We start from the raw sequence: 25,067 nt of genomic DNA, 5'->3' as shown, positions 1-25,067 counted from the left end.
GATATGTATTTCAGTTGTAATACAAAATATGGGAGATATGAAAATAAAGTGACTTTAGAATCCCAGTGAATGTTTCATGGCTCCTTTGAGGATCCTTTGGTCCAAGGATACCAGCTGGGGCCCAGGGGACCAGATGCACTGCTTGGCCTCTGAGATTGACGCTTCCATCCTTCTCTAGTAGGATGGGCTGGCTGGAAGCATCTGGTTTCCCTCTGGTTAGGACCGTAAGCGCCTCTGCGTGAGGGCCAGAGCGTCTGAGGGTCTAGGTGCCAGGCAGGCATAGGGAGAGGGTCCGGGCTCAGCGCCCTGCTTTGTCCTTCGGTGGGACGAAAGCACAAGTCCAGTTCCCTACAGTAATGCTGACCTGCTGCAGCTTGGGGCAAAGCCCCGCCAGCTCCCCACCCCTCACTCGCTCTCCCGAGGCCTTACCGTGCCGGGTTCGCCCGTGTCCGCTGCAGAGGTTTTGCGGGCTGGTTTGATCTGTGGCCCTGTTGAAACTGCTACGAGAAAACAGAAGCTGCAGTCACTGCTACCAGGCGTGAGGACCAGAGGGACCAGGACGGGGTGGGGGGAGCGCAGGGAGGTTGCCACACTATCCTCAGGGATCGGGGTCAGGCCTAGCTCAGGCTTGGCTCAGGCTTCCAAGCCCAGGCCGAGGATGACGTTAGGAAGCAGACAGCAGGAGGGCTCAGGTGCCAAAGAAGCCATTCCCCTGCTTCCAGGCAAGACAGCAGGCTGGTGGGGGCGGGAGAAAGAAAAGAAACTGCTGTTGCCCGTAGTCTTGGGGAAACGGAGCTGGCTGGCGTTTCAGCAGGGATGGCGTCAGCGGCCATCAGTAAACATCAGAGATGTAGGACCTGGACGAACACTCTCGGACCAGGGAGAGGACTGATGGGGGCCCTGCGGGATGTAAGAGCCTGCTGCTCCCTGAATGGGCAAAGCCAGCTCCGTGGCTGGAGAAAGATCCACCACAGTGGAGACGCAGGGGCCCTCAAAATCATCTTACCTAGCCCCTTCTTTGTGAAGATCAGGGGACCAGAGCCCAGAGAGGGACAGTGACCTTCATAAGGTCACATAGGAGGTCAATGGCAAAAGCCGAAGTTGAACCAGGCATGAAAAACTCTGAACAGCTGGATTCTATCCTTGGTCCTACAACTTACGGCTATGATTGTGACTCTGGGTAAGTCACCTATACTCTCTGAGATTCAGCTTCCTCGTGTGTAAGAGAGGTAATCCATGTCTTTCACAGGGTTGCTGTAGGATGAAATGATGACAGTGATGATGGAGAGAAGGATAAAATGTGCCACCCCTTAAAATGTGCCAGGGAAGGCTCTAAGAGTTTGATGTGTATTAACACGTTTTAAGCCACCCAGCGATCTTTAAGGAAGGTGCTACTGTTAATCCCCATGTCACAGGTGAGGACACTGAGTCCCAAAGAGGTCACACACAGAGTGGTGGAACCAGAACTCCAACCCCCATCTGTCTGACTCTAGAACACACCATTCTCTCAGGTGCCCAACATTTTGGATACCCAGGGTCATGTCTGCTGCGCCCACAGCCAGCGGGGAGGGGCACATGGCTCCCTGTCAGTCGCAGGAGGGGGAACTGTGGAGGAGGGCGGGGAGTGCCGAGTGGACAGCAAGGCTCCTGACCTACTGGGAGGCTGGTTTTTATGATGATGGGCTCGGGGATCTTCCAGAAGCCATTATCCTCATCCCAGCAGGACTCGCGCCTTATCTTCTCCAGGTTGCTGTAGTTACAGTCCCGGCGAATCAGGGGCTGCACCTGCTCCAGGAGCTGCTGGCAGAGCATAGAGTCACGTTCCTGCCGCCGGATGGTGGCCAAGTAATCGATCTTCTCCAGCTCAAACTCCGACTGCAGATCTTTGATCTCCACCTCTGCTGCCCGAAGCTGGAAGCAAAGGATGACAAGCAGTGAGCAGGAGGGCCAGCCAGACATTTCACCCTCTACCCAACCTCTGCACCCACTAACTGCCCCTCCAGCCAGCCTCTCATCGTCTGTTTGCTGATCCACTCATCCATCCATTCTTATCTCCACCATCTGTCCAGTCATCCTTCCATCTATTCATTCACCTTGCCTGCCACCCACCCGTTCCTCCTTCCATCCACTCACTCACCCTCCCACCACGCCACCCAGCATTTAAATGAGCACCTGCAGCGTCCACAGCCCTGCAGGAAGCAGGCAAAGAAATGGATCATCACTCCCGCCGCCAGCCCTCAGTCACTATCCCACATTCCTACGGTGTATTCAGGCGCCTTTCAGAAGGCTCCAGACACAACACTATGGTCACCACAGTCCCAAAAGATCTCAGAGAATTGTATGAATTCTTTTTCTACGGGGAGCAATAGGCACAGACTCTCAGAGTCCACAGTTCTCCCTCCCCCACCGCACAGCCCTGTTAGGATGCAACGAACACTGGACTAAGCGTCAGACCCACCTTGATTTGACATGGATTCCAGGTTTTTCTGATCGCCTACCCAGGTCTGCCGGACTGCCCTCCACTCCCTCCTCAGCACAGGGGTCTCCCACCTCCAACTGCGACCATGCTCTCCCTGAGGCTCCAGACTCCTGGGCGCACAGTCCGCGTCCTCAGAGAGCAGGTGCAGTTTCATTAGTAAAGGAGGAGGTTTTACATTCATGGGAATGATAACCACATGGAACCAACTGAGAAGAGAGGAGACCTGGGGGGACACAGGTGGGCGGGAGCCATCAGGGAGGGAGGGTACACAGGGGCTTTAACTAAATTCATAATGCCCATTTCTTTTTTTTTTTTTTTTTTGAGGAAGATCAGCCCTGAGCTGACATCTCCTGCCAATCCTCCTCTTTTTGCTGAGGAAGACTGGCCCTGAGCTAAGATCTGTGCCCATCTTCCTCTACTTTATACGTGGGACGCCTGCCACAGCATGGCTTTTGCCAAGCGGTGCCATGTCCGCACCTGGGATCCTAACCGGCGAACCCCAGGCCACCAAAGCAGAACGTGGGAACTTAACCAACTGCGCCACTGGGCCAGCCCCATAATGGGCCATTTCTTAAGCTGGATAGTAGATACATGGTGCTCATGGTGATAATCTTTATATATGGTACATCTGGAATCACAATGATTTTTATAACAGCTTTATTGAGATATAATTCACGTTATACAATTCACCCATGTAAAGTGCACAATTCACTGGTTTTTAGTATACTCAGAGTTGTGCAAGCATCACATCTATTTCAGAACATTTCATCAGTCAAAAAGAAACCCCATACCCATTAGTAGTTATTCCCCATTTCTCCCCAACCCCCCGCCCAAGGCAACCACCAATCTACTTCCCGTCTCTATAGATTTGCTTATTCTGGACATTTCATATAAATGCAGTCATACAGCATGTGGTCTTTTGTGTCTGGCTTCTTTTACTTAACACAGCGTCTTCAAGGTTCCTCTGCGTTGTGGCGCGTATCAGTACTTCATTCCTTTTCACTGCCGAATAACGTTCCATTGTGTGCATAGACCACATTTTATTTTTCCCTTCTTGATTGTTTCCATTTTGGGGCTATAATGAATAAGACTGCTATGAACATTAGTGTACAAGTTTTGTGTGGACATATTTTCATTTCTCTTGAGTATAACTGCTGGGTCATGTGGTGACACTACGTTTAACCAACTGAGGAAATGCCAGACTATCTTCCAAAGCAACTGTGCCAGTTTTCATTCCCACCAGCAGCGTTTGAGGGCTCCAGTTTCTCCACAACCTCACCAACACTTGTTATCATCTGTCTTTTATTACAGCCATCCCTGGGTGTGAGATGGTCATTCATCGTGGTTTTGACTTGCATTTTCCTGGTGGCTAATGATGTTGAACATCTTTTCATGTGCTTATTGGCCAATTGTATACCTTCTTTGGAGAAATGTCTGTTTAGATCCTTTGCCCATGTTTAAATTGGGTTATTTGTCTTTTGATTCTTGAGTTGTAAGAGTTCTTTATGTATTGTAGATACAAACACCTTATCATGAGATATGAATTACAGATACATTATTTCCTTCTGTGGGCTCTCTTTTCACTTTCTTGATAGTTTCCTTTGAAACACAAAAGTGTTAATTTTGATTAAGTCCAACTTATCTATTCTGTTGTTGTTGTTTGTTCTTTTAGCATCATACTTAAGAAAGCATTGCCTAATTCAAGATAACAAAGATTTACGCCTTTGTTTTCCTCTAAGAGTTTTATGATTTTAGCTCTTACGTTTAGGTTTTTGATCCATTTTCAGTTAGTTTTTGTATACGGTGTGAGGCTGGGGTCCAGCATCATTCTTTGGCACGTGGGTAGCTAGTTGTTCCAGCACAATTTCTTGAAAAGACTGTCTTTTCTCCATTGAATCATCTTGGCACCCTTCTTGAAAATCAATTGACTGTAAATGTGAAGGTTTATTTCTGGACTCTCAGCTCCATTCCATTGACCTATACGTCTGTCTTTACAGGAGCACTACAGAGTCTTGATTACTGTAACTTTGTAGTAAGTTTTGAAATTGAGAAGTGTGAGTCCTCCAACTTTTTTCTTTTCAACATTGTTTTGGCTATTCCGGGTCCCTTGCATTTCCATATGAACTTTAGGATCAGCTTGTCAATTTCTGCAAAGAAATCAGCCTGGACTCTGATGATGATTGCCTTGAAGCTGTAGATCAGTTTGAAGAGTACTGTCATCTTACTGATATTAACTGTTCCAATCCTTGAGGACAGGATGTCTTTCCATTTATTTATTCTTAATTTCTTTCGACAATGTTTTATAGTTTTTGGAATATAACTTTTACACTTCTTTTGTTCAACTTATTCCTAAGTATTTTATTCTTTTTGATATATTATAAATAGAATTATCTTCTTAATTTTATTTGCAGATTGTCTATTGTATAGAAATACAATTTCTTATTGCTTATTGATCTTGTATCTTGCAAACTTGCTGAACTTGTTCATTGATTCCAGTAGCTTTTTTAGTGGATGCCTCAGGATTTTCTATATATAAAGATCATGTCATCTGCAACTAGAGACAGTTTTGCCTATTCCTTTCCAATCTAGATGCCTTTTATTTCACTTGCTTGCTTAAATGCCCTTGCCAGAACCTCCAGTCCAACATTGAGTAGAAGTGGTGAGAGCGGGCATCCTTTTCTTGTTTCTCATCTCAGGGGGAAACATTCAGTGTTCCACCACTGAGCACGATGTTAGCTGTGAATTTTTCATGGATGCCCTCTATCGAGTTGAAGAAGTTCCCTTCCATCCTTAATATGTTGAATGTTTTTAACATGACAGATTTTGAATTTTGTCAAATGCTTTTTCTGCATCTATTGAGATAATCATGTGGTTTTTGTCCCTTAATCTATTGATATCATGTATTACATTAATTGATTTTCAGATGCTAAACCAACCTTGCATTCCTGGGATAAATCTCAGTCCGACATGGTGTATAATCGTTTTTATCTGTTGTTAGATTTGGTTTGCTAGTACTTTGTAGAGCATTTTGTGTCTATATTCATAAGAAATATTAGTCTGTAGTATTTTTGTGACGTCTTTGTCTGATTTTGGTACCAGGTGACATTGGCCCAGTAGAATGAATTTAAAAAGTGTTCTCTTCTATTTCACAATGATTTTTTAAAACCAATAGGCTTCATTTTACAAACAAAATCTAGATAGAAGATATAATGGAAGAGGATACCCCATAGAGGAAAGCAAATAGATAAAATACCTTGGTGTGAAATTAACAAGATATGTCCAAAACCTATATGAGGAAATTTATAAAACACTCCTAAGTGACACAAAAATTGATTTGAACTAATAATAGAAAGATATACCATGTATGTTCCCGAAGAGGAAAATCCAACCTCATAAAGACATCAATACTCCCAAGCTAATTTATAAATATAACATGATTCCCCCAGAACTTCTTTTTTTTTTTTTTTTTTTGAGGAAGATTAGCCCTGAGCCAACCACTGCCAGTCCTCCTCTTTTTGCCGAGGAAGCCTGGCCTTGAGCTAACATCCGTGCCCATCTTCCTCTACTTTATATGTGGGATGCCTACCACAGCATGGCGTGCCAAGCGGTGCCATGTCCACACCTGGGATCCAAACCAGCGAACCCTGGGCCGCCGAGAAGTGGAACGTGCGCACTTAACCACTGTGCCACTGGGCCAGCCCTCCCCCAGAAATTCTATCAATTTTTTCTTTCTTTATTTCTCTTTTTCTTTTGAGCTAACCCAATTATTTACACAGTTCATTTGGCAAAAAACAAACAAAAAACAATATCCAGAAAAAACCTGGGAAAAAAAATCACTGAGAGGATTAGTCCTATGAGATTGTAAAACATATTATAAAACCTCCGAATTTTAAATAAAGTGGCTGGCACTGGCACATGAATAGACAGAGCAAGAGAAATGAATGGAAAATCCAGAAATACATCCAAACGCATATAGAAATTTAGGATACAATAAAAGCAGCATCCATCTGAAGTCAGTGGAAAATAAATGGACTTTTTGAAAAATGGTGCTGGAAAACATGGAGAGTCATGTACAAAAGATAATATTGGATCAGCTCCTCACACACGCACCAGGATAAATCCCAAATGGGTCAGAGATTTAAATGTTAAAAAGTTTTAGAAGAAAATACGAGTGAACTTTCCCAACTATGACTCAAAATCTATATGCAATACTTAAAAAGTTGATCAATTTGACAAAATAAAATTTTTTTAATTTTTGTATGGCAAAAATACCATAAAGCATGGTAAAAAGGTGAATGACAAACTGGAAAAAATATTTCCAACTTATATCACAGATCAGGAGTCAGTTTTCCTAATATAAATTATAATACTCTTGCTATAATGAGCTGCTACAAGTAGAGAAGAAAAAGAACCACGACCCTCTAGGAAAACGGGCAACAGGTGCAAACACAGTTCAGAGAAAAAAGCCTGTAAATGTTGCTAAAACAGGTGAAAAAATGCCCAGCCTTACTCCAAGTAAGAAAAATGCAAATTAAAACTACACGGGGTTATAAAATAAATGAGTCCTAGGATGTAACATACAGCATGGTGACTCCAGTTAATAACACTGTGTGGCGGGGCTGACCCGGTGGCCGAGTGGTTAAGTTCGCGCGCTCCGCTGCAGGCGGCCCAGTGTTTCGTTGGTTCGAATCCTGGGCGCGGACATGGCACTGCTCATCAGACCACGCTGAGGCAGCGTCCCACATGCCACAACTAGAAGGACCCACAACAAAGAATATACAACTATGCACCGGGGGGCTTTGGGGATAAAAAGGAAAAAAAAATAAAATCTTTAAAAATAATAATAATAATAATAATACTGTGTGGCACCTGTGAAAGTTACTAAGAGAGGTTCTCATCACAAGAAAAAAAGCATCATGACTATGTGTGGTGATGGATGTTACCAAGATTTATTGTGATGATCATTTTGCAATATATACAAATATTGAATGATTATGTTGTACATCTGACACTAATATCACGTTATATGTTAATTATACCTCAATTTTAAAAATGTAAAAAAAAAAGCTACACTGAGATCCCACGGATCATCCATCAGAATGGCAAAAATTCAGTGTTTTCACTATATTCTGTTGATGAGCCTGAAAGAAAACACACAGCGTGCTAGTGGAGATGCGAAAGGATACACTCCCCCCTGGAGGGGAAGTTGGCAAAACCTAGCAAAATCACATATGTGTTTACTCTTTGTCCCAGCAAACCCTCTGGAGGAATTGAGTCCAGCGCAACCCACCAAAACCACAAAAGTAGTTGCACAGCCTACTCACACCAGTGCTCCTTATTGTAGCAAAAGATTGGCAACAACCCAAATGTCCATCGAGAGCAGACTGACAATGACAGTGATACAGCCTCACAGGAGGACCATGCAGCAGCAAAAAGGAACGAGGACTATTTCTAGATACTGCTGTGGAGCGACCTTCAGGATAAACTGTTATGTGAAAAAAAGCTCGGTGGAGAGAAGTGTGTATTATAGCTACTTTCATCCAAGAAGTGGGGGGACACGGATGTGGTGGGGGGATGTATACATACACACACACATATTTGCTTATATTAAAGAAAATACACACCGAGTTCTGGGTACCTGAAGACAATGGCAGCCACCTAAATCTGAATCTCTCCAGAGAGAGCCTCCAAAAAAATAGACAGTACAAGGAGAGAAAATAAAACCATCCTCAGCCCGGCCTACTGACTGGGAGACAGAGAGCACTAGAAACTTCAAATTCCCTGTAAATCCAGCAGATGGCTCCCAATCCCCCCACCACGGGGGTAAAATGAGTGGAGGCACCTGGGAGAGCATGGGTGGTGAGGGCAAGCTGATGGAAGGCAGATAAAATCACTCCCCAAAAGAGAGTGTCCCACTCTGAGCGGGAACCCTGAAAACTGCTCTGCTACTCGGAAACCGATGGAAGAGACGGGGATGCGTGCAGGACCCAGGAACTAGTCTCTGTAAGGCAGCGCTCCTGGAGGACTTTTCGAGAGCATTGAGAAGCAGGAGGCGCCCTTGAGATGGAAATGAAAAGTCCAAACAAGAGAAAACCACACAAAAGACACACTGACTTCTCCCACCAAAAAAAAAAAAAAGCTTTTGGAAGGCAAGATTTTTGTCTCCTGGTGTTATGCCTGTGAATATGTTACCTTACATGGCAAAAAGGACTTTGTAAATGGAATTAAAGTTGTCAATCGAATGACTTTAAAACAAGGAGATTATCCCCTGGGCCCACGGTAATCACATGGGCCTTGCGGAAGAGGGAGGCAGAGAGACAGGCAGCAGAAGAGATGCTTCAGAGAAATGAGGCAGGAGTAGAGCGAGAGATCTGAAGCATGGGACCCAACTGTCCCAGTCGTCTTTGAAGGGGAACAGGAGGCAGGAAATGCAGGATGACTAGGGCTGACAGCCAGCAAGGAGGTGGGAACCTCAGTCCTACAACCACACAGGATTGCATTCTGTCAACAACCTGGAAATGCATTCTCCCCTAGAACCTCTGGGAAAAAACGCAGCCCAGCCGACGCCTGGATTTCAGCCTCGTGGGATTCTAAGCAGAGCCACCAGCCGCCCCATACCCAGACTTGGACCTACAGAGCTGGGAAGTAATAACGTGTTGTTTTACGCAGCAATAGGAAACTAACGAAGATCTCAGCTGAAAACTGCATTCACCATCTGAACAGAAGAGCGTGCCACTGCCTAAACAAACCGGCACCTCTGCTTTCGGCTGTTACTGAGAGCACAGAAAAACCACACGTCAGGAAACAAACAGGAGAGAGCAGATGTGTCTCATCACAGCTGCTGTGAGAAACAGAAAAGGAGGATCAAAGCATTTCAGCGGAGAAAATTCCTCCCAAAGCACAAGCACAGAACCGAACGGATGAAAACAGTAACCCAACACCCCCGGGAATAAGACTTCCCGAAACAAGTATTCGCAGATGCGAAAGTTTCAAATCAGAAATCCAAACCCTTAAAATGGAAATGGACACACACAAAGAAGATGTGGAATGGGACATTAACCGAACGCAGGAAAGAATTTTTTAAAGACTTAGATACGTAGGCCAAATGACAAGATGTCCATGCAAGAGCAAATTCAACCGAAAACATAACGAGAGGTATTTTAAAAGACATGAAAAGAGCCAAGAAAATTAAAAACTACAGAAATTTCAAGAGGAAAAAAGCATGAGCTTTATCTTTGGCAAGAACCTTTGGCTGCCAGTGTTGGATGGGGACGAGGAGCGGGGAACCCTGCAGGTGACAAAGGAGGACACTGAGGCCCATAGCATGCAGAGGATGCTCTGAAGGAAGCATACGTGACTGTCACAGACGGCAGAGTCTCATACCCTCTACTTGTCCTCACTCGCAAGGCTCAGCCACGTCTGCCTCCTTTCTGCTGCTGGAACCACTAACCTCGTTGCCAGCACCGGCCCTGGCCCCTCTCTGGGCCCAGAATTCTCCTCCCTCAGGGCATCACGAGCTGCCCCTTCTCATCTTTCAGGTTCCACCTTTGAAGTCACGGCCTCACCAGAACTTCCCATCACCCCATCGAAGGTGGCCCCAGGAACTCCTGGGGTTCGGTTAACCTTCAGTCTCTCCCTCTGGGTGCTGGGGTCATGGGTGCGTTTGCTTTGTGGAAATGAATTATGTTGTGCATTTGTGATTTGTGCATTTATACTTCAATGAAAGTGAAAAAGGAAGAAGAAAGTCCTGCCCGCCCCATATTCTCTTCACAGCACTATCACTCTCTCACACTTTCTGGCTTGTTTCTCTGTTATTTCTTACACACACACACTCCCGCTAGAACATAAGCTCCAAGACAGCGGAGACACATCTGTCACTGTGACTGCTTCCAGAACAGGGTGTGCACACAGTAGGCACTGAATAAATGCTTGAGTAAAGAACGGATGCGGATAAAAACTAGACTATTGGTGGTGAACATGATGCAGTCTACACAGAAGCTGAAATATAACAACGTATCCCTGAAATTTACACAATGTTCTAAACCAATATGACCTCAATTAAAGAAAAGAGAGCGAGTGGATGAACGCCCGCCAGTGGCCGCCCAGGTCGGGGTTGGGGGGAGGCGAGGCTGGGGACCGGGTGTCTGAGTCGAGGCTCTCACCTTCCTCTGCATCTTCTCCAGCAGCTTGCTCTTGGCCCTCACCTCCTCCTGGATGGAGTCGTAGACATGGAGGAGCACCCAGTCCCCGCTGTCCTCATCCGAGTTCTGCAGCGCCGCCACCAGCTGCTTCTTGCGCTCATCAGCGTACCGCTTCCGCCGCTTGTGCTTCTCTTTCAGGTCCTTGTTCTTGGCCTGCTCCCCTCCAACCACCTGCTGCTCCAACAGCTGCAAACTGCCCGCGTGGAGGACAAAGCAAGCAGGACAATGTCTGCTGTCATTGAGCACCTGCTGTCCAGCATGATCTCATCAAATCCTTCCAACAACCTCACTTCACAGAGACCAAAAGCGAGGCTCCGAGAGGTGAAGCCGCTGGCTCAGGGTCAGAACCAGGACTCCTGCCAGGTCTACCTAACTCCAAGTCTGTGCACTCAACCACGGCGACGGCTGTGCCCAACAGGAAGGGCAAGAAGCTCCCCGTGGACCCAGAGCTAAGCCACCCCGACTCGCTGCCCAGTGCAGAGCAGGCGTCTGTGCTCCCAGGCGACCTGCAGCCTTAGGATACCCCTGGGCTGTGAAAAATGTTCATCACGTTCAGTGCACTTGAAGGCATTAGGCTAAGTGAGTAAGTCAGACAGAGAAAGGCAAGTACCGTATGACCTCTATGCGGAATCTAAAACAAACAAACAAAAAAACAAAAAAACCGAGCTCATGGATACAGAGAACAGGCTGATGGTTGCCAGAGGTGGAGGATGGGTGAAATGGGTGAAAGGGGTCACAAGGTACAAACTCCCAGTTATAAGATCAATAAGTCCTGGGGCCGTAACGCACAGCATGGTGGCTAGAGTTAACAAGAGTGTACTGCATACTTGAAAGTTGCTAAAAGAATAGATCTTAAAAGTCCTCATCACAAGAAAAAAAAGAAAAAGATTTTTCTAACTATGCGTGGTAGTGGATGTTAACTAGACTCATTGTGATCATTTCACAATGGATACAAATATCGAATCATTATGTTGTACACCTGAGACTAAGACAATGTTATATGTCAATTACATGTCAATAAAAAATGCAAAAAAAAAAAATTTCAGTCCACAATGTTTAACCAGGCAGGGACGTGCATAATACATTTTTAAAAATATTTATATCCAAAATGCTTACAAATGTTTCGAGTTTTGTTCTTTAAAGTACAAGTTGTAAACAACTACAAAGAAAGGCTTGTGTGGAACTCCTCACTGTCTGACAAAGCCCTAAAAGTGTTTTAGACTCTGCCTCTTTCCAAAGGGGTGTAAGGGGCTTGTAACTAAAGGCATACCCAGGATTCAGAACTGGGGACAGGCCACGCTCACGGGAAGAATGGAACTGTGCACTGAGCAGCTGGGCCCAGACTCAGCTTCAGGCTCAGCTCTAAGCCAGACGGCAGCAGGGCAGAGGGGAGCCATGTCCAAGTCACTGTTCTCTGTAAAGTCCTTCTAGGGTCCCCATCAGGATGAAGCCCGAGCCCCCAGGGGCACACAGGTCTCTCTATCTCATCGCCCCCTGCACTGCACCCCTAACTCACTCAGCTTTAACCCGCTGCTCAGACTTCTCCAAACACCCAGGCTGACATCCCCCTCTGTGCCTGTGTGTCATCTTGGCTGTGGCCTGTTCCTCGAATGCCATCCCTGAGGCATCTGTCGTGCAAACCTCATTCAGGTGTCCCCTCCTCTGGGAAGCCTTCCCTGACTACACTCCAGACCACATCGTGAAAACTGCCGCGAAGATGCTGAGCGTTTTCTGGGTGCCTGGGGCTGGGCTGCCACTTCTGCAGGCCCTGTCCCATGTGACCCTCACAACAAGCTTCTCAAGCTGGAACTCTGATTATACCCATTTTGTAGATGAGAAGCTAAGGCAGGGAGAGGTTTAATGTCGGCCCCAGGTGGTAGAGCTAGGGAGTGGTGGAGGCGGATGGGAACCCAAGCAGCTGACTGCACAGCCCTCTCCCTTCTAACTGAGGCAGAACCTGGGCCTTGGGTATCTGCCTCCCCCCGGGCCAGGGAGCACCTCGAAGGCCAGGGTGGCATCTCATTTGTCCTTGCATCCTGGTGCCCAGCAGGCAGTGGCTGCTGAGTTACTGTTTGAACTGTGGACGTGGGGCGGACTCTGTCACAGAGATGGGCCTGACACTGCCCTCATTTACACGAGTGAGAACCAAGGCTCAGAAATGTTAAGTAACTTGCACAAAGCGGCACAGCCAGTGAGGGAAGCCCAGCTCCCCAGGCGGCTTCAGAGGGAGTTTGGGGTGGCTTGTCCCCAGGGGGAGCATGTCGTTTCTCTGGGAGGGCCCTGGAGGCTGGGCTGGGCCCTGAGGAAAGCCTGCATCACTCTGCCCTGGGATTCCCACGACCTGAAGGCAGACCCTGGAAAGCCAGGTGGCCGAGAGCGCCTTCACCTCCTCCTAGAGCGGCTGCTCTCCAGCAGGCGCCTGGGGATCTGGGGGCTCCTGCGCAGCATCCAGAGCAGAGCCCTGCCCGCCTGGCTGACTCCAGCACCTCCCTGCCCCACTGCTCCTGGAGAGCATCAGGGCCTCCCCAGCCACAGCAGGAGGAGAGCTGGGCAGGGCTCGGGAATAATCTATGGGGACCCCCACCCCCAGGGTAGAGCTCCGTCCCGCCCCAATGTGGGGTCCCCCCAGCCCCAAGCTGCGGTGCTTACCGGGCGAGCACCTGCTGCTGGTCCACAATGGGCAGCAGGTCGTCAGTCAGCACTGCCACCTCCACACCCACACTGTCCCTTCTCACACTTGTCATGGCCAGTGGGGCCTGAGGCGGAGCCTCCAAGGCCACCTGGGCCTCAGCCTCGGCCTCCATGCCAGGCTCTGCTGCCAACACCACCTCCTTGGCCATGTCCAGGTCCAGGTCAACCTCCTGAGCACAAAGAGAAACCAAGCTGGAGGCGGGCATCCCTCGCAGTCTGGGACGGGTCACCTCTGGCTCGGAGACACCCGGTTATACAAAAGTGCACCCTGTCCAGTTCTTACTGCCGCCACTTCCACCAACACCCCCCAAAACGGTCTCCCAGCTCCCTTTCCCGCCCCCACCACTAGGCTCCACATGGCAGCCAGGGTGACTCTCTTAAAATGTCAACTGATGGGGCTGGCCCCGTGGCCGAGTGGTTAAGTCCGTGTGCTCCGCTGCAGGCGGCCCAGTGTTTCGTTGCTTCGAATCCTGGGCACGGACATGGCACTGCTCATCATACCACGCTGAGGCAGCATCCCACATGCTACAGCTAGAAGGACCCACAACGAAGAATATACAACTATGTACTGGGGGGCTTTGGGGAGAAAAAGGAAAAAATAAAATCTTTAAAAAAAAAAAAAAAGAAGAAGCCAAAAGAAAGAAAATTATAAAAAAAAAAAAAATGTCAACTGATCACAGCCCTTTCCTGATTAGAATCCTTCGCCATTCCCACTTCATTCACAAGTTTCCTCCACCGCAGGCGGCGCCCTCTGCGCCTGCTCCCTGCCTCCCCAGCCCTCCCCTGCCCCCACCCATCCACCCTGCCGCTTCTCCTGCCACATTATCCGTTGCGGAGAAAGTCAAGATCTTTCCAGCACAGGACCTTGGTGCTGTCCCCCTGCCTGATGCTCTCCCCCGGCCCCTTCTTCCTGCTCAGGTCCCATCTCAGTGTCACCGTACAGCCAGGGGAGCTGAGCAGGTGCTGGCTCCTACCTACTGATGGGGTCCAGAGGCTGGCACGTGGTTTTCTCTCTCCACAAATGGGGGTGGATTTAAGGCTTTCCTCTCCCTCCCTGTGGCTTGTTGTGTGGTTTGTGTGTGTGTGTGTGTATGTGAGGAAGACTGGCCCTGAGCTAACGAGGAATATTGGCCCTGAGCCAACATCCATTGCCAATCTTCCTCTTTTTTGCTTGAGGGAAGACTGTTGCTCAGCTAACGTCCGTGCCCATGTTCCTCTATTTTATGTGGGACACCGCCACATCGTGGCTTGACAAGCAGTGCTAGATCTGTGCCCAGAGTTCTGAACCTGTGAACGCCAGGCCACCAAAGCTGAGCACATGAACTTAACCACTGCGCCACCGGGCCGGCCCCCTGTCGTGCTTTCTTAAGCAGAAAAGAGTCTGAGAGCAGCAGTGTTCAAAATCACCCCGCACCCCCACGGGGGTTCCCTAGCAGTGCCCCAGGGGCCCCCAGCAGCTCCCTGCGGCCTCACCCAGGGCACACACTGGGCCTCTATGCTTTAGACGAGGGTTCCAAGACTGAGGAAAGTCTGACAATCACTGTCCATAGAGCGGCCTCCTACTAACACCAGTAACAGGAGGCACGACACTCCTCCTGTGGGTCCACGGCTTTGTAGTGGGCCGCCTCTGATAAGCTGGGGGAGGGCTGGGGTTGCTGTCCCTGCTTCTCGGATGAGGAAACTGAGGCCCAGAGAGGGAGGAGACGAGCAGGAATGTCACAGGAAGAGCCAGCCCCTGGAACTCCTCCCAGTGCACAGAGGGCCTGGCGCAGGGGCACTCACAGCCCTGGGCTGGAGGTCGTGGGCCGCTGCGGCTTCAGACCAGAGGTCACCGGGCTCCAGCAAGTCTGGCAGGTAGGAGTGCTTACAGGAGAACGGGGTGGGGGAGGGAGAGGGATGGTTGGGCCAGAATCATCCTCTGCTCCCCTGCCCCGACCGCCCCTTCAGCTCCCCACACTGCTCACCAACCCTACTTCCTCCTCCTGCCTGTCACTGTGGAGAGGAGGGGTGGGAAGCAAGGGTGAGGGGAGGAGGGAGAGAAACAGGCGAGAGAGGGGAGACAGGGCGTGCTCTGAGCACCGGCTATGTCCCAGGAGCGCAACCTGCATGACCCCGTGTGAAGTGCATGGGCACCCCCATCTAACAGATGAGGAAACAGGCCCAGAGAGGTGAGTGCCCATGGTCACACAGCTGAGTGAGGAGCAGAGCCGGGATCTGAACCCAGGTCTGTCGGACTGAAAGCCCTGTGCTCTTTACACACACACGCGTGTGTGCGCAAACACACACGAGAGGAAAGGAAAAAGGACAAAGGGGAGAAAAGAGGAAAACATTTAAAACAAAAAGGGTTGTAAAGGGGGAAGATGTTGGACAGAGGGGCAGGAGGGAGGAAGAGCAGCCTCCCAGGACCCCTGGGTGGTCCCTGAAAGGGAACTGGACTCCCGCAGACCCCTAGCCCAGCTCGCTGCTCTGAGCCTACGAGAGTGTGAGGCTGGACCAAGACCTCCAGCTCTTTGGGGCCTGGATGCTCAGTGTAACCATGGCAACTCAGCCATCTCCGCACGCACGGCGGCAGTACAGGTGCCCGCCTGGCAGAGCCTTGTATCTCCATCTCTGCTTTCCTGTTGATTCACCGAGCTTTGGACAGACCTTCTCTTTCCCAGACCTCTGAATATCAGTGACCCCCAGCCGGCAACCAAGCCAGAGCCACCACGGAGACGGTGCAGGCAGTGCCGGAGGGGCAGAGGTTAGCCGTCTGCACATGCGCAATGACCTCCGTGCCCCCAGCCCAGCTCTGCCTGCTGAATTTTTGCATGGCATCCTGCATGACATCAGCTACCTGCATGGGGACCTTGGGTACGTCCGCCTGGGGCACGTCCGTCCTAGCCACCGTGGAGGAGAGCCGGGCCAGCTTGGCTTCCACCTCAGCAAACGGGTCGTGCAGGCCTGATAACAGCTCCGGGGGCATCAGCTGTGACTCGGCTTCCTGGAGGAATGGCTCCCCCTCCAGCAGAGGCTCCATGGCCTCCTGGCTGAGATCCTCAGCCAAGAAGTACTTGACCTTGGCCTCCACGTCGGGCAGAGCAAACTCCAGGTCGGAGGGCTCCTCGGGCCCTGGGAAGGCCTCAGACATGGAGGTTTCTTGGAATGTGGAAGACTCATCAGACCCAAAAGAAATCTCCGACTGGGAGGCCTCCACCTTGGGCAGTCCCTCCAACCTGGAGGAACCCTGGGTCCTGGAGACATCGTCCCGGGGCAGCGTGTCGGCCATGGAGGAGACCTCGGGTTTCACGGCCACCTCGTACTGGAACGTGGGCGAGTTCTCAGACCTGTTGGCAAACTCAGCCCTGGACATGACCTCAGCCTTGTAGAGGACTTCCGCCTTCAGAACGGCCTCTGCAAGTGGAGAACTTCCTTCAGCTTTTTACAGGTTCGAATGAGAGGACCCTTCCCTGGAAGGGGGCCCCAAGCCCACTGTCTCCAAGAGACCAGCTGAAGAGCCCCCCCTGCACCCCCAGATACTGGCTTCCCATCTCTGCTCCACTGCCCTCTCCCTCATCAGAACTCAAAGCTGTCTCCTTCTGCCTCTTCCAGGAAGCCTTCCCTGATCAGCACTGTGATGTCTCCTTTCTCTGACCTCCCAGGTCTTAGGTGCTAGGCTCTTACCAGCTTGCCTGGGGCCTGCTCTCAGCAGGGAAGCTGACTGCCGTGTGGGTCTTACGGCCTCCAAGGCTGAGCTCCTGATTAGATTTCACATGCAAGAACCCTAGGGGCCCCCGCTGGGGTGTCCAGCTCAGGGCTCTTGCCCATGGCATGAGCTAGATCCATGAGAGTTAAACGAACACTGCACATGAATGTTAGAGAGACCAAATAAAACCACTCGGAGGCCTCATACTCAGACTGGACTGGAGGGGACACTGAGAAAGACAGAAAATGCTGGAACCTGCCCTCCCCTCTTCCTCCGGGTCTACACCAAGAGTGGCCGCTTCCTCCCAGCTGGGACAGGACTCTGATCACACAGGCCTCCTTAGGGCTCCCCGCTCATGGGCGTTAGACCGCCTCCTCGGCATCCCACCCACTGCTTTGTCACTTGTGTCCTGTGCTCCCCCGAGAAGTCCCGACGCTCCCCTTGCTGGAAGAGGACATCCACCCTCTAGCCCAGCGGCCTGGACCTCGCCCAGCCTCCGAGTGCACACTGGTGACGGGAGGCTGCAGCGAGTCCTGGCGCACGGAGGCAGTTCCGGGGGAACACCTGGCCCGTGCCTGGCACACAGTAACGCCCAATAAATGGTGCCAATGATGTGACCGATACCACTGCCGCGACACGATGGCCGTTACAACATCTGGGTGAGTACTAGGTGTCCGGGCTGCCTCGCAGCAGGGTATTTGAATGAGAACGGTGGAGTGGGACATTCTAGAATGTTAAAAGAAGACAAAAACTCCCAGGAAGGTTAAAGATCTTGCTAATGATTGAACGCTGATTACAGAATGTGGTTGCTTTGGTAAGAGATGGACTCAAAAGGGAGAGGAGACTGTAGACAACGCAGAAACTCAGAGAAGGGACTCAGCTGTCAAACAGGGATGATGTATGAACAGCTCTAAGTCAGCCTCGGGCTGGGGCCCAGCCTGTGGCCAAAGCATCACGATGTGGTATTGCGGGCAAGAACACTGGCTCTGGGGTCAGACTGCCTGGGCTCAAATTCTGGCTCCACGTCACCAGCTGTCTGACACTGGGCAAGTTACTTACCCTCTCTGTGCCTCAGTTTCCTCATCTATGAAATAAGGGTAATTGTGGGACCTCCTTGGCTGGCTGTTGTGAGGATTAAATAGAACGGAGCCTGGTTCGTAGAAAATGCTCCATAAACCTCCATTAGTAAAAGCAGGAGGAGAGCAGGCTGGCCTCCCTCCCGACAGCCGGGGCGCAGCGCCCACCTGTCTCCTTGCGCAGGTTCTCCTCCAGCGTGGACAGCTTCACGTTGTAGGAGTTGCGCATGGCAGTGATGTCCTCCTCCAGCCGGGCCCTGGACTCCTGCTCTGCCTCGTAGTCGGCCCGCAGCCGGGCCAGGCGCTCCTCGTACTCCTGGGGACGGCAGGGGACGCCCAGGGGCAGCACTTTACCACCAGTACAGAACACGACCTTCAGGGCTCCTTTTTGGTCATTCAAACAATCCAGAAAATACAAATAAGCCAAAAGAACAGAATTAAAATTACCTACACCACACTGGGATAATTTCTGGCCGGTGAAGACCCGTCGGAACTCTCCTCTACGCATTTTTAATGGGTTAATAATACACATATTTGTCTGTGGTCTGTTTTTTCCACACAGCAACATACCACGAACACCGTTCTGCATTAACAAATACGTTTTAACCAAATGGTCCTCAACCCATCAACAAGGACATTTATTTTTATTCATCTGCTTCTCTCTCCATCTCTGCCATCACCATCAGCTCGTGTCCAAATGGGCTTCCCCTGGTCCCCCACCTCCACTCCTGCCCCAAACCTTCCTCCTTGCGGCGGCAGTGTGTCCATCACACCATGTTTCAATGGCATCCCATGTTCAAGGATAAAACCTAAGCTCGTCAACTCAACCTGAGTCCCCAGGCATCTGGCCGGCCCACCCCTTGACCACACCTCACTTTTGCCATATTTGGGCACGCCGGTCACTTTCCACTCCTAGACATGCGCGCATCCCCCCTGCCTCAGGGCCTTGGCCCTGGTTCCCTGGCAAGCTCTTCTCTTCAGGCCCTCCCCCAGAGAGGCCTTCCCTGACTGCCCTCTCAGAAGACCCCACTGCTGTCTGTCATGTGGCCTATCCCTCTCAGCCCCACCATTCCTCTGGCCTCCAGCCCAGCCCCAGGGGTCCCCAGGGAGCAGCCACCGTAGCAGTAAGCAGGGGAGCCCAACTGCCGAGCCTGAGCGGGCACCTGACCCCATCTCCTGGAGGACAGCCGGGCACTTCTGAACGACAGTCTGTGACCCTCTGTCCTTTGGAGCCACACCTGACGGAGGGGCCTGCAGCGGCCGCAGCCAGAAGCGTGGGACCGGGCTGGGGTGGGAGAGCCCTGCACACACGGCCACCACCACACCTCCCCAGACCCCTCCCGGAAGGAGGAAACCAGCTCAGAGAGCAGGCCCTGCTCCAGGGAGGGAGAGAGGGCGCGGAGGCTCCTGAGCGTGACTGCGCATCCCGTGGCACAGCAAGCCCCCAAGTCCCAGGACAGCACCGGCGACGCTGCTGAGGCCCAGACAGGCTCCCGCCTCCCAGGACCTAGCGGCTCTCTGAGGGCCTCCCAGAGACCCCCCAGCGCACACCCCGTCTGCTGGCTCATGCCCCCCAGCCCCCTTCCTTCCGTGCCCAGCTGGGATCCCAGGGCCCAGCCCTGCCTCCATCGCTCCTCCCAGCGCAATTCATCCGCACTCACACCCCAGCAAGACCTGACTGGAAATGCACACATGCACACGCACACACATGCACACGCACACACACACGGCAGCACCAACTTCCAGTCTCACCAGTAAATGTGCGACCTCGGGTCTCAGGCGGGCCTCCACGTGGCTCAGCACCCCTCCCCAGTCCTTCCACCCTCCCTCTCTCCACAACCCTCCACTCCCCCTCATTTCCTGTCAGGTGCTTCACAGAGAACACTGAGGCCATCAGACAAGGACTCCCCACCTTCCCGGCCCCACATCTTCCTGTCCACCTGTGTCCTCTTGTGACAGTGGACGAACCATGGGAAGCCAAGCCGCCCCCTCGAGGACTTTGCTCTTCCATCCCCCTCTCCCTCCTAGACCACGGACCTGTCCCCTGTACCAGATTGTTCCCAGCAGTCTACAATATGTGCCCAATGACTTCCAACATTAAAAGCAATAAAACTCCTCCTTGGCGCCACACACGCCTCCAGCTACAGCGCCCAGCGCCTAGCAGGTGCTCAGAAAATGCTTGATGACTGAATTGGGCCTGGAGCACAAACCCCGACCCCGACTGCCACTTGGTAGTTGTCACACACTCAGCGATGAGCAGACACCCCCTCTCATCGCCCTCTCACCGTAGCAGGAAGGCTGCTGTTACCCCATTCTAGGGACGAAGACACAGGCCCAGAGGGCTTACACAGCCTGCCCCAGCACAGAGCCCGCAAGAACCTGGCTTGCAGAATGTGAAAGCTGGACGGAGTAGAAGAATCTTCTAGTCCAAATGCCCCGGGTACAGCCGGGAGTCTGAGGCCCAGAGCCACATCTCCAGCTCTCGGCTGAACCGACTCCTGGCCCAGCGCCCTCTCCACCACACACGGGGGCCACCCCCTTATCCTGAGCGCCCTGACTGGTTCTGGAACGGAGAGGAAAGGAAAGCACAGTTCCAGGCACATAGTAGGTCTCAACGACTATGAGTCACAAGTGAAAGAAGAAATGGGGAGGAGGGAGAGAGGGCAGCCACCCTCAGCTCTGCCTCCAAGTGTGGCTCACAGGAGAAGATCCAGGGTCAGAAAACGGAAGCTGGTGGCGCGGCCTCCGGTGGCAGCGCCCTGAGGCGGCCCCAGGAGAAGGAGGCAGGCGACCCCCCCACCCAGGGCAGGAGGACCCTCCAGCCACCAGCTCCTGAGAGCAGCCAGGCTGGCACAGGGGCTCTCCGCCCTCGTGACCACTAGGGGGCGGAGGCGCCTCGCTTATAGGGCAGCCAGGGCCCCTGCGTGCACCCAGGCTCCCCACGAGGAAGCTTCCATCCCAGCACCCCCGCCAACCCGCCCCGTCCCTCCCGCTTTGTGACCGGCGTCCACCTGTTGCTACATGATCCCCAAACCCTCTCTGAACTCCCAAAATGGGACTTCTCTCATTCCTGTGGGCTCGGCTGTCCCCAAACGCCCCCTCCTCCCAACACATCACCAGGAGCTGGGCCCAGGGCCCCAGAGACAACCTGACACCTGACCTTGCCCCAGGCGCTCCAGACCAGCAAGGGGGAAGCAGAGTGGGCAGCTGAGCCCCAAGAACCTTCACAAGGGCCGGGATGGGGTTCACCTGAGCCTCTCCCAGAACAGTGACAGCCTGTGCCCGTCGTGGGGCAGCTCTTGGGGACTCTGGCCGATTTCTCCCAGCCCTCCAGCCACAGGACTGAGACCCCCAGGCCTTACCCAGTGTGGCCCCCCGGGGCAGGGCCCCAGGCCCCTATAGTCTGACTGGGGCTTCCGGGAGCCCCAAGGCTGATGGCATCTGAGGTCACAGCTGAGTGGCAGAGGCCAGGCTGCAGACACATCCGGGCCCCAGTCCTGCAGAGCTGGCCCTGCCTGGCATGAGGTCCTCTACCAGGAAAAAGCCAGTGCCCCAAGGGACTGTCGAATGTCAAACTCCACCACATGTGGGGTCCCAGGATGCAGCCCTCAAGTGGCAGGAACCTCCGGAAACCAGCAGAACCTGGAGTTGGGATGGAGCCTGACTCGGGGCCAGGAGGCTCCGCCGTGACTGGCTGTGTACAGGCCCCTCTGGGGACCAGCTCTGAGTCTGGAAATCAGTGTGTTACCTGCCCCACTGATTCGCAGAGATGCTGGGAGGCACACATGTGGGAGGCCAACACCCCACTTATCCACTGGTCAAATGGGCCCCTGGGGGCTCCCACTGCCCACCAAGCCGCCCTGTTCTCAGCTCCCGGCTTGTTGGCACCTGCTAAGGGGGAGACTCCTTCCACTCAGAGCTCCCTGCCTTTGCACAGGCCATCCCCATGGCCAGGAATGCCTTCTCTGCTTCCACCCATCCCAGCCACCCCTTCCTGCAGTCCTGAGGAGAGATCCCCAGCCCCTCCCTGTTCTCCCCCGGAGAGCACTGATGTGGGACGGACTGCACTCTGGAGCCAGGAACCCGAGTTCAAATCCTAGCTCAGACTCTCCTTAGCTGTGTGACCTTGGGCAAGACATGGCACTTCTCTGAGCCCCAGCTTTCTGAGCTCCAAAAGGGAGATTGTAGTACCAACCCCAAGGCAATGGTGGGGTGAAATGGATGGTCTCCTGCGGGGCCCCACCTGCCTGCCCGTCCCCCCACCTGCTCGGGGTCTCACCTCCCGGATCAGCTGCTTTTCAGCCTCCGTGTCGTGTTGGATCACAGGAGGGGGCAACAGCTTCTCAGTCTGGTCAGGGTTCAGGGGCACCTGATTGGACAGCAGGGCTGGGAGAAAAACAAAAATGAGGGGCTGTGACCAAGGTGCACACGATTTGCAGGAACCAAACACAAATCCATAAAAAGACAACTACACACTCATTCAAAAAGACTTCAAAGTATCAAACTTATCTCAAGCACGTCTCCAGTAAAACGCTCATTTACCCGCTCATTCAACAAACACTTATGGAGCATCTACACGTTCTAGGTACTGGGGATGTGGCATTGAACAAAATAGACAGGACTCCACGGCCACGTTCATTTTCAATTGGGGGAGAAAGGCAAAGGAAATAAATGAGCAAGATGCATAACACGTTACAGGTGATACGTTCTAAGAAGAGAAAGAAAGCAGCAAGGGTGCTCAGCAGTCAGAACTGAGGAGAAGAGCTGCAATTTACATAGTGTGGTCCAAGAAGACCTTTGAGACGAAGTAAGACGAAAGCAGTGATCTCAAGGAAGGAAGGGAGAGAGGTGGTCAGAGATCCTGGAGACATAAAGAAGAGAGCAGTGAGTGCAAAGATCCTGGGGCAGGCAGGAGCCTGGACGATCCTGGGAGCAGCCAGGAGGCCAGTGTGGCTGGAGAGGAGTGAGTGGGGGAGAGTATGGGCAAAGAGGAGGCCGGAGAGGGGATGGGGCCAGACTCTGGGACCTTGCAGGCCCCAGCGAGGGCTTCGGCTCCCACCCTGGTTCAAATCGGGCCAGTAGAGGGCTTGGCAGGGCCATGAAAGGACTTGTTTGAATGGGATCTCCCTGGCTGTGTGGAGAAGGTACTTAGGGGGACAAGGGCAGATACCAGGAGACCTGTTGGGGCCTCTGCAGTAATTCAGGCGAGAGATGCTAGCGGCTCAGGCCGGGGGACAACCGTGAACAGATTCTGGTGGTGTTTTAAAGGTAGAGACAACAGGAGCCCCTGCTGGATTGGACATGGGTTTGAGTGAAAGCAAGAAGCCAAGGATGACCCCAAGGCCTCGGGCTTGAACACCTGGAGGAGAGAGTTGCCATCAACTGGGCAGGGACAGCCACAGGAGCAGCAGGTTCGGGGAGGATCAAGAGCTCAGTGTTGGACATATTGAGTTTGAAATTATTTTACACGGCTGGATATTCAAGTCCAGAATTCAGAGGACATGGTATATTAATTGTAGTTTTTTTCCCTATACGTTACGAAGTTTTGACATCTTGGGGGACTTGCTGGCCAGGGAGAGACCACCCCTCCCAGGGCCAGCTAATTCCTAGAGAGTAAACAACTCGTCAGTGAGCCCACCTTTCACTTATGAGCCAGCCAGTCCTGAGTCCACACCCCAGCCCCTCCTCTGTCTGACTGGCACACGCCAAGCCAGTATTCCCCCCGCTAAATCACCCGGGCCCAGGCCCATCTGCCCAAACCTGCCAGACTCAGTCCAGTGAGCTGATCCTAGGCTGCTTCTCCTGCCCGGCCTCGCCTCTCCCACCCCAATAAGGGCTCTGGCTCAGGGTCCCCCCGCCTCCTCTCTGTCTCCTGATGGACACCGGTGCTGGCCCTGTGGCCCCGTGTGGCACACCACCACCCTCGTTTCTAGGCCAACCGTGAGTAACATTCAACTTTTCTTTCTCTGTGTCACTACTCAGTCACCTTTAGAAATTAAGAACTGGACAGAAATGACATGGCCAGGCTGGAGGTCCCATGTGAGAGTCATGAGCAGAGATGGTATTTAAAGCACGAGACCAGAAGAAACCAGCTTAGAGGCGAGCACAGAGAGGGAAGAGGATAGAGGGCCAACTGTGGGATAGCCCGGTGTTAGGAGGTGAGGGAAGAGGGGGGATTCACGCAGGGAGAAGGAGAGGGGGCGACCGGGGAGGCGGGAGGAGGACCAGGAAGCAAGGGTTTCAAGGAGAAGGGAGGGGATCAGCTGAGTCAACTGATGCTAAGAGGACACGGTGAGGCCTGCCTGAGGACCCATCACCGGCTTTAACAATCAGGAGGGCATCCATGATGAGGGCAGCTTCAGTGGGATGCAGGCACAGGGCCTACCCGGCCTGCGGGCAAGAGAGAGCAGAAGGAGAGCATCTGGGGCCAGTGAAAACCGCCAGATGTGTCAAGTCTTGCTAAAAGACCAGAGAAGAGAGAGAAAGCCAGTGACCCGAGGGAGCACTGGGGCCGAGGGGGCTGCAGCTAATAGGAAGTACCGTGCGGTACTTCGCGTGCATGGAATGTGGAGTCAGACACATGCAGCTCGGTTTCAGGCCCAACTATAAAGTGAAAGCATCGCATGCTGTCTAATGAGCCTCAGCGCCAGGCTCCGTGCAAAGCCCACACACCATCATCCCACGCACCCTCCCAACTGCCTCACGACAGTAACAATGCGGGTGGCGGTGTTCTCTCCATTTACAGATGAGGACACTGAGGCTCAGAGGGGTGGAGTGGCTTGCCCAAGGAGCCCGGACGTGAATGGGCTACTGCTGCTCAGCTCTCGGCTCTCGGCCCTGCACCAGTCACTTCAGCCGCTGAGCTGCCTGCTCCTAATGCAGGAGGAGGGGACACCGACAGCCCTACCCAGCAAGGCTGCCATGACAAGTGCTGG

General features: G+C 52.3%; 1 protein-coding gene across 8 annotated transcripts in view; it reads right to left on the bottom strand.

Annotated features, from left to right (window-relative positions):
• The window catches only part of KIF17 (kinesin family member 17), a 47,780-nt gene that overhangs the window by 3,190 nt on the left and 19,523 nt on the right, over positions 1 to 25,067 (bottom strand). For 4 of the 8 annotated variants that reach the window (XM_070600334.1, XM_070600346.1, XM_070600376.1 and 1 more), the window contains 7 exons: positions 22,412 to 22,518; positions 18,301 to 18,448; positions 16,208 to 16,764; positions 13,330 to 13,541; positions 10,642 to 10,873; positions 1,653 to 1,911; positions 430 to 500 (listed from right to left, as the gene is read on the bottom strand). In XM_070600334.1, coding sequence (XP_070456435.1) covers positions 430 to 500; positions 1,653 to 1,911; positions 10,642 to 10,873; positions 13,330 to 13,541; positions 16,208 to 16,764; positions 18,301 to 18,448; positions 22,412 to 22,518 — 1,586 coding nt within the window. The remainder of the gene's footprint in view (positions 1 to 429; positions 501 to 1,652; positions 1,912 to 10,641; positions 10,874 to 13,329; positions 13,542 to 16,207; positions 16,765 to 18,300; positions 18,449 to 22,411; positions 22,519 to 25,067) is intronic. The other 4 variants (XM_070600340.1, XM_070600355.1, XM_070600329.1 and 1 more) reach the window with 1 other exon arrangement.

This window comes from Equus przewalskii, chromosome 2, assembly GCF_037783145.1.
Source record: "Equus przewalskii isolate Varuska chromosome 2, EquPr2, whole genome shotgun sequence".
Classification (NCBI taxonomy): domain Eukaryota; kingdom Metazoa; phylum Chordata; class Mammalia; order Perissodactyla; family Equidae; genus Equus; species Equus przewalskii.
This window is presented reverse-complemented; position numbering and strand designations above follow the sequence as displayed.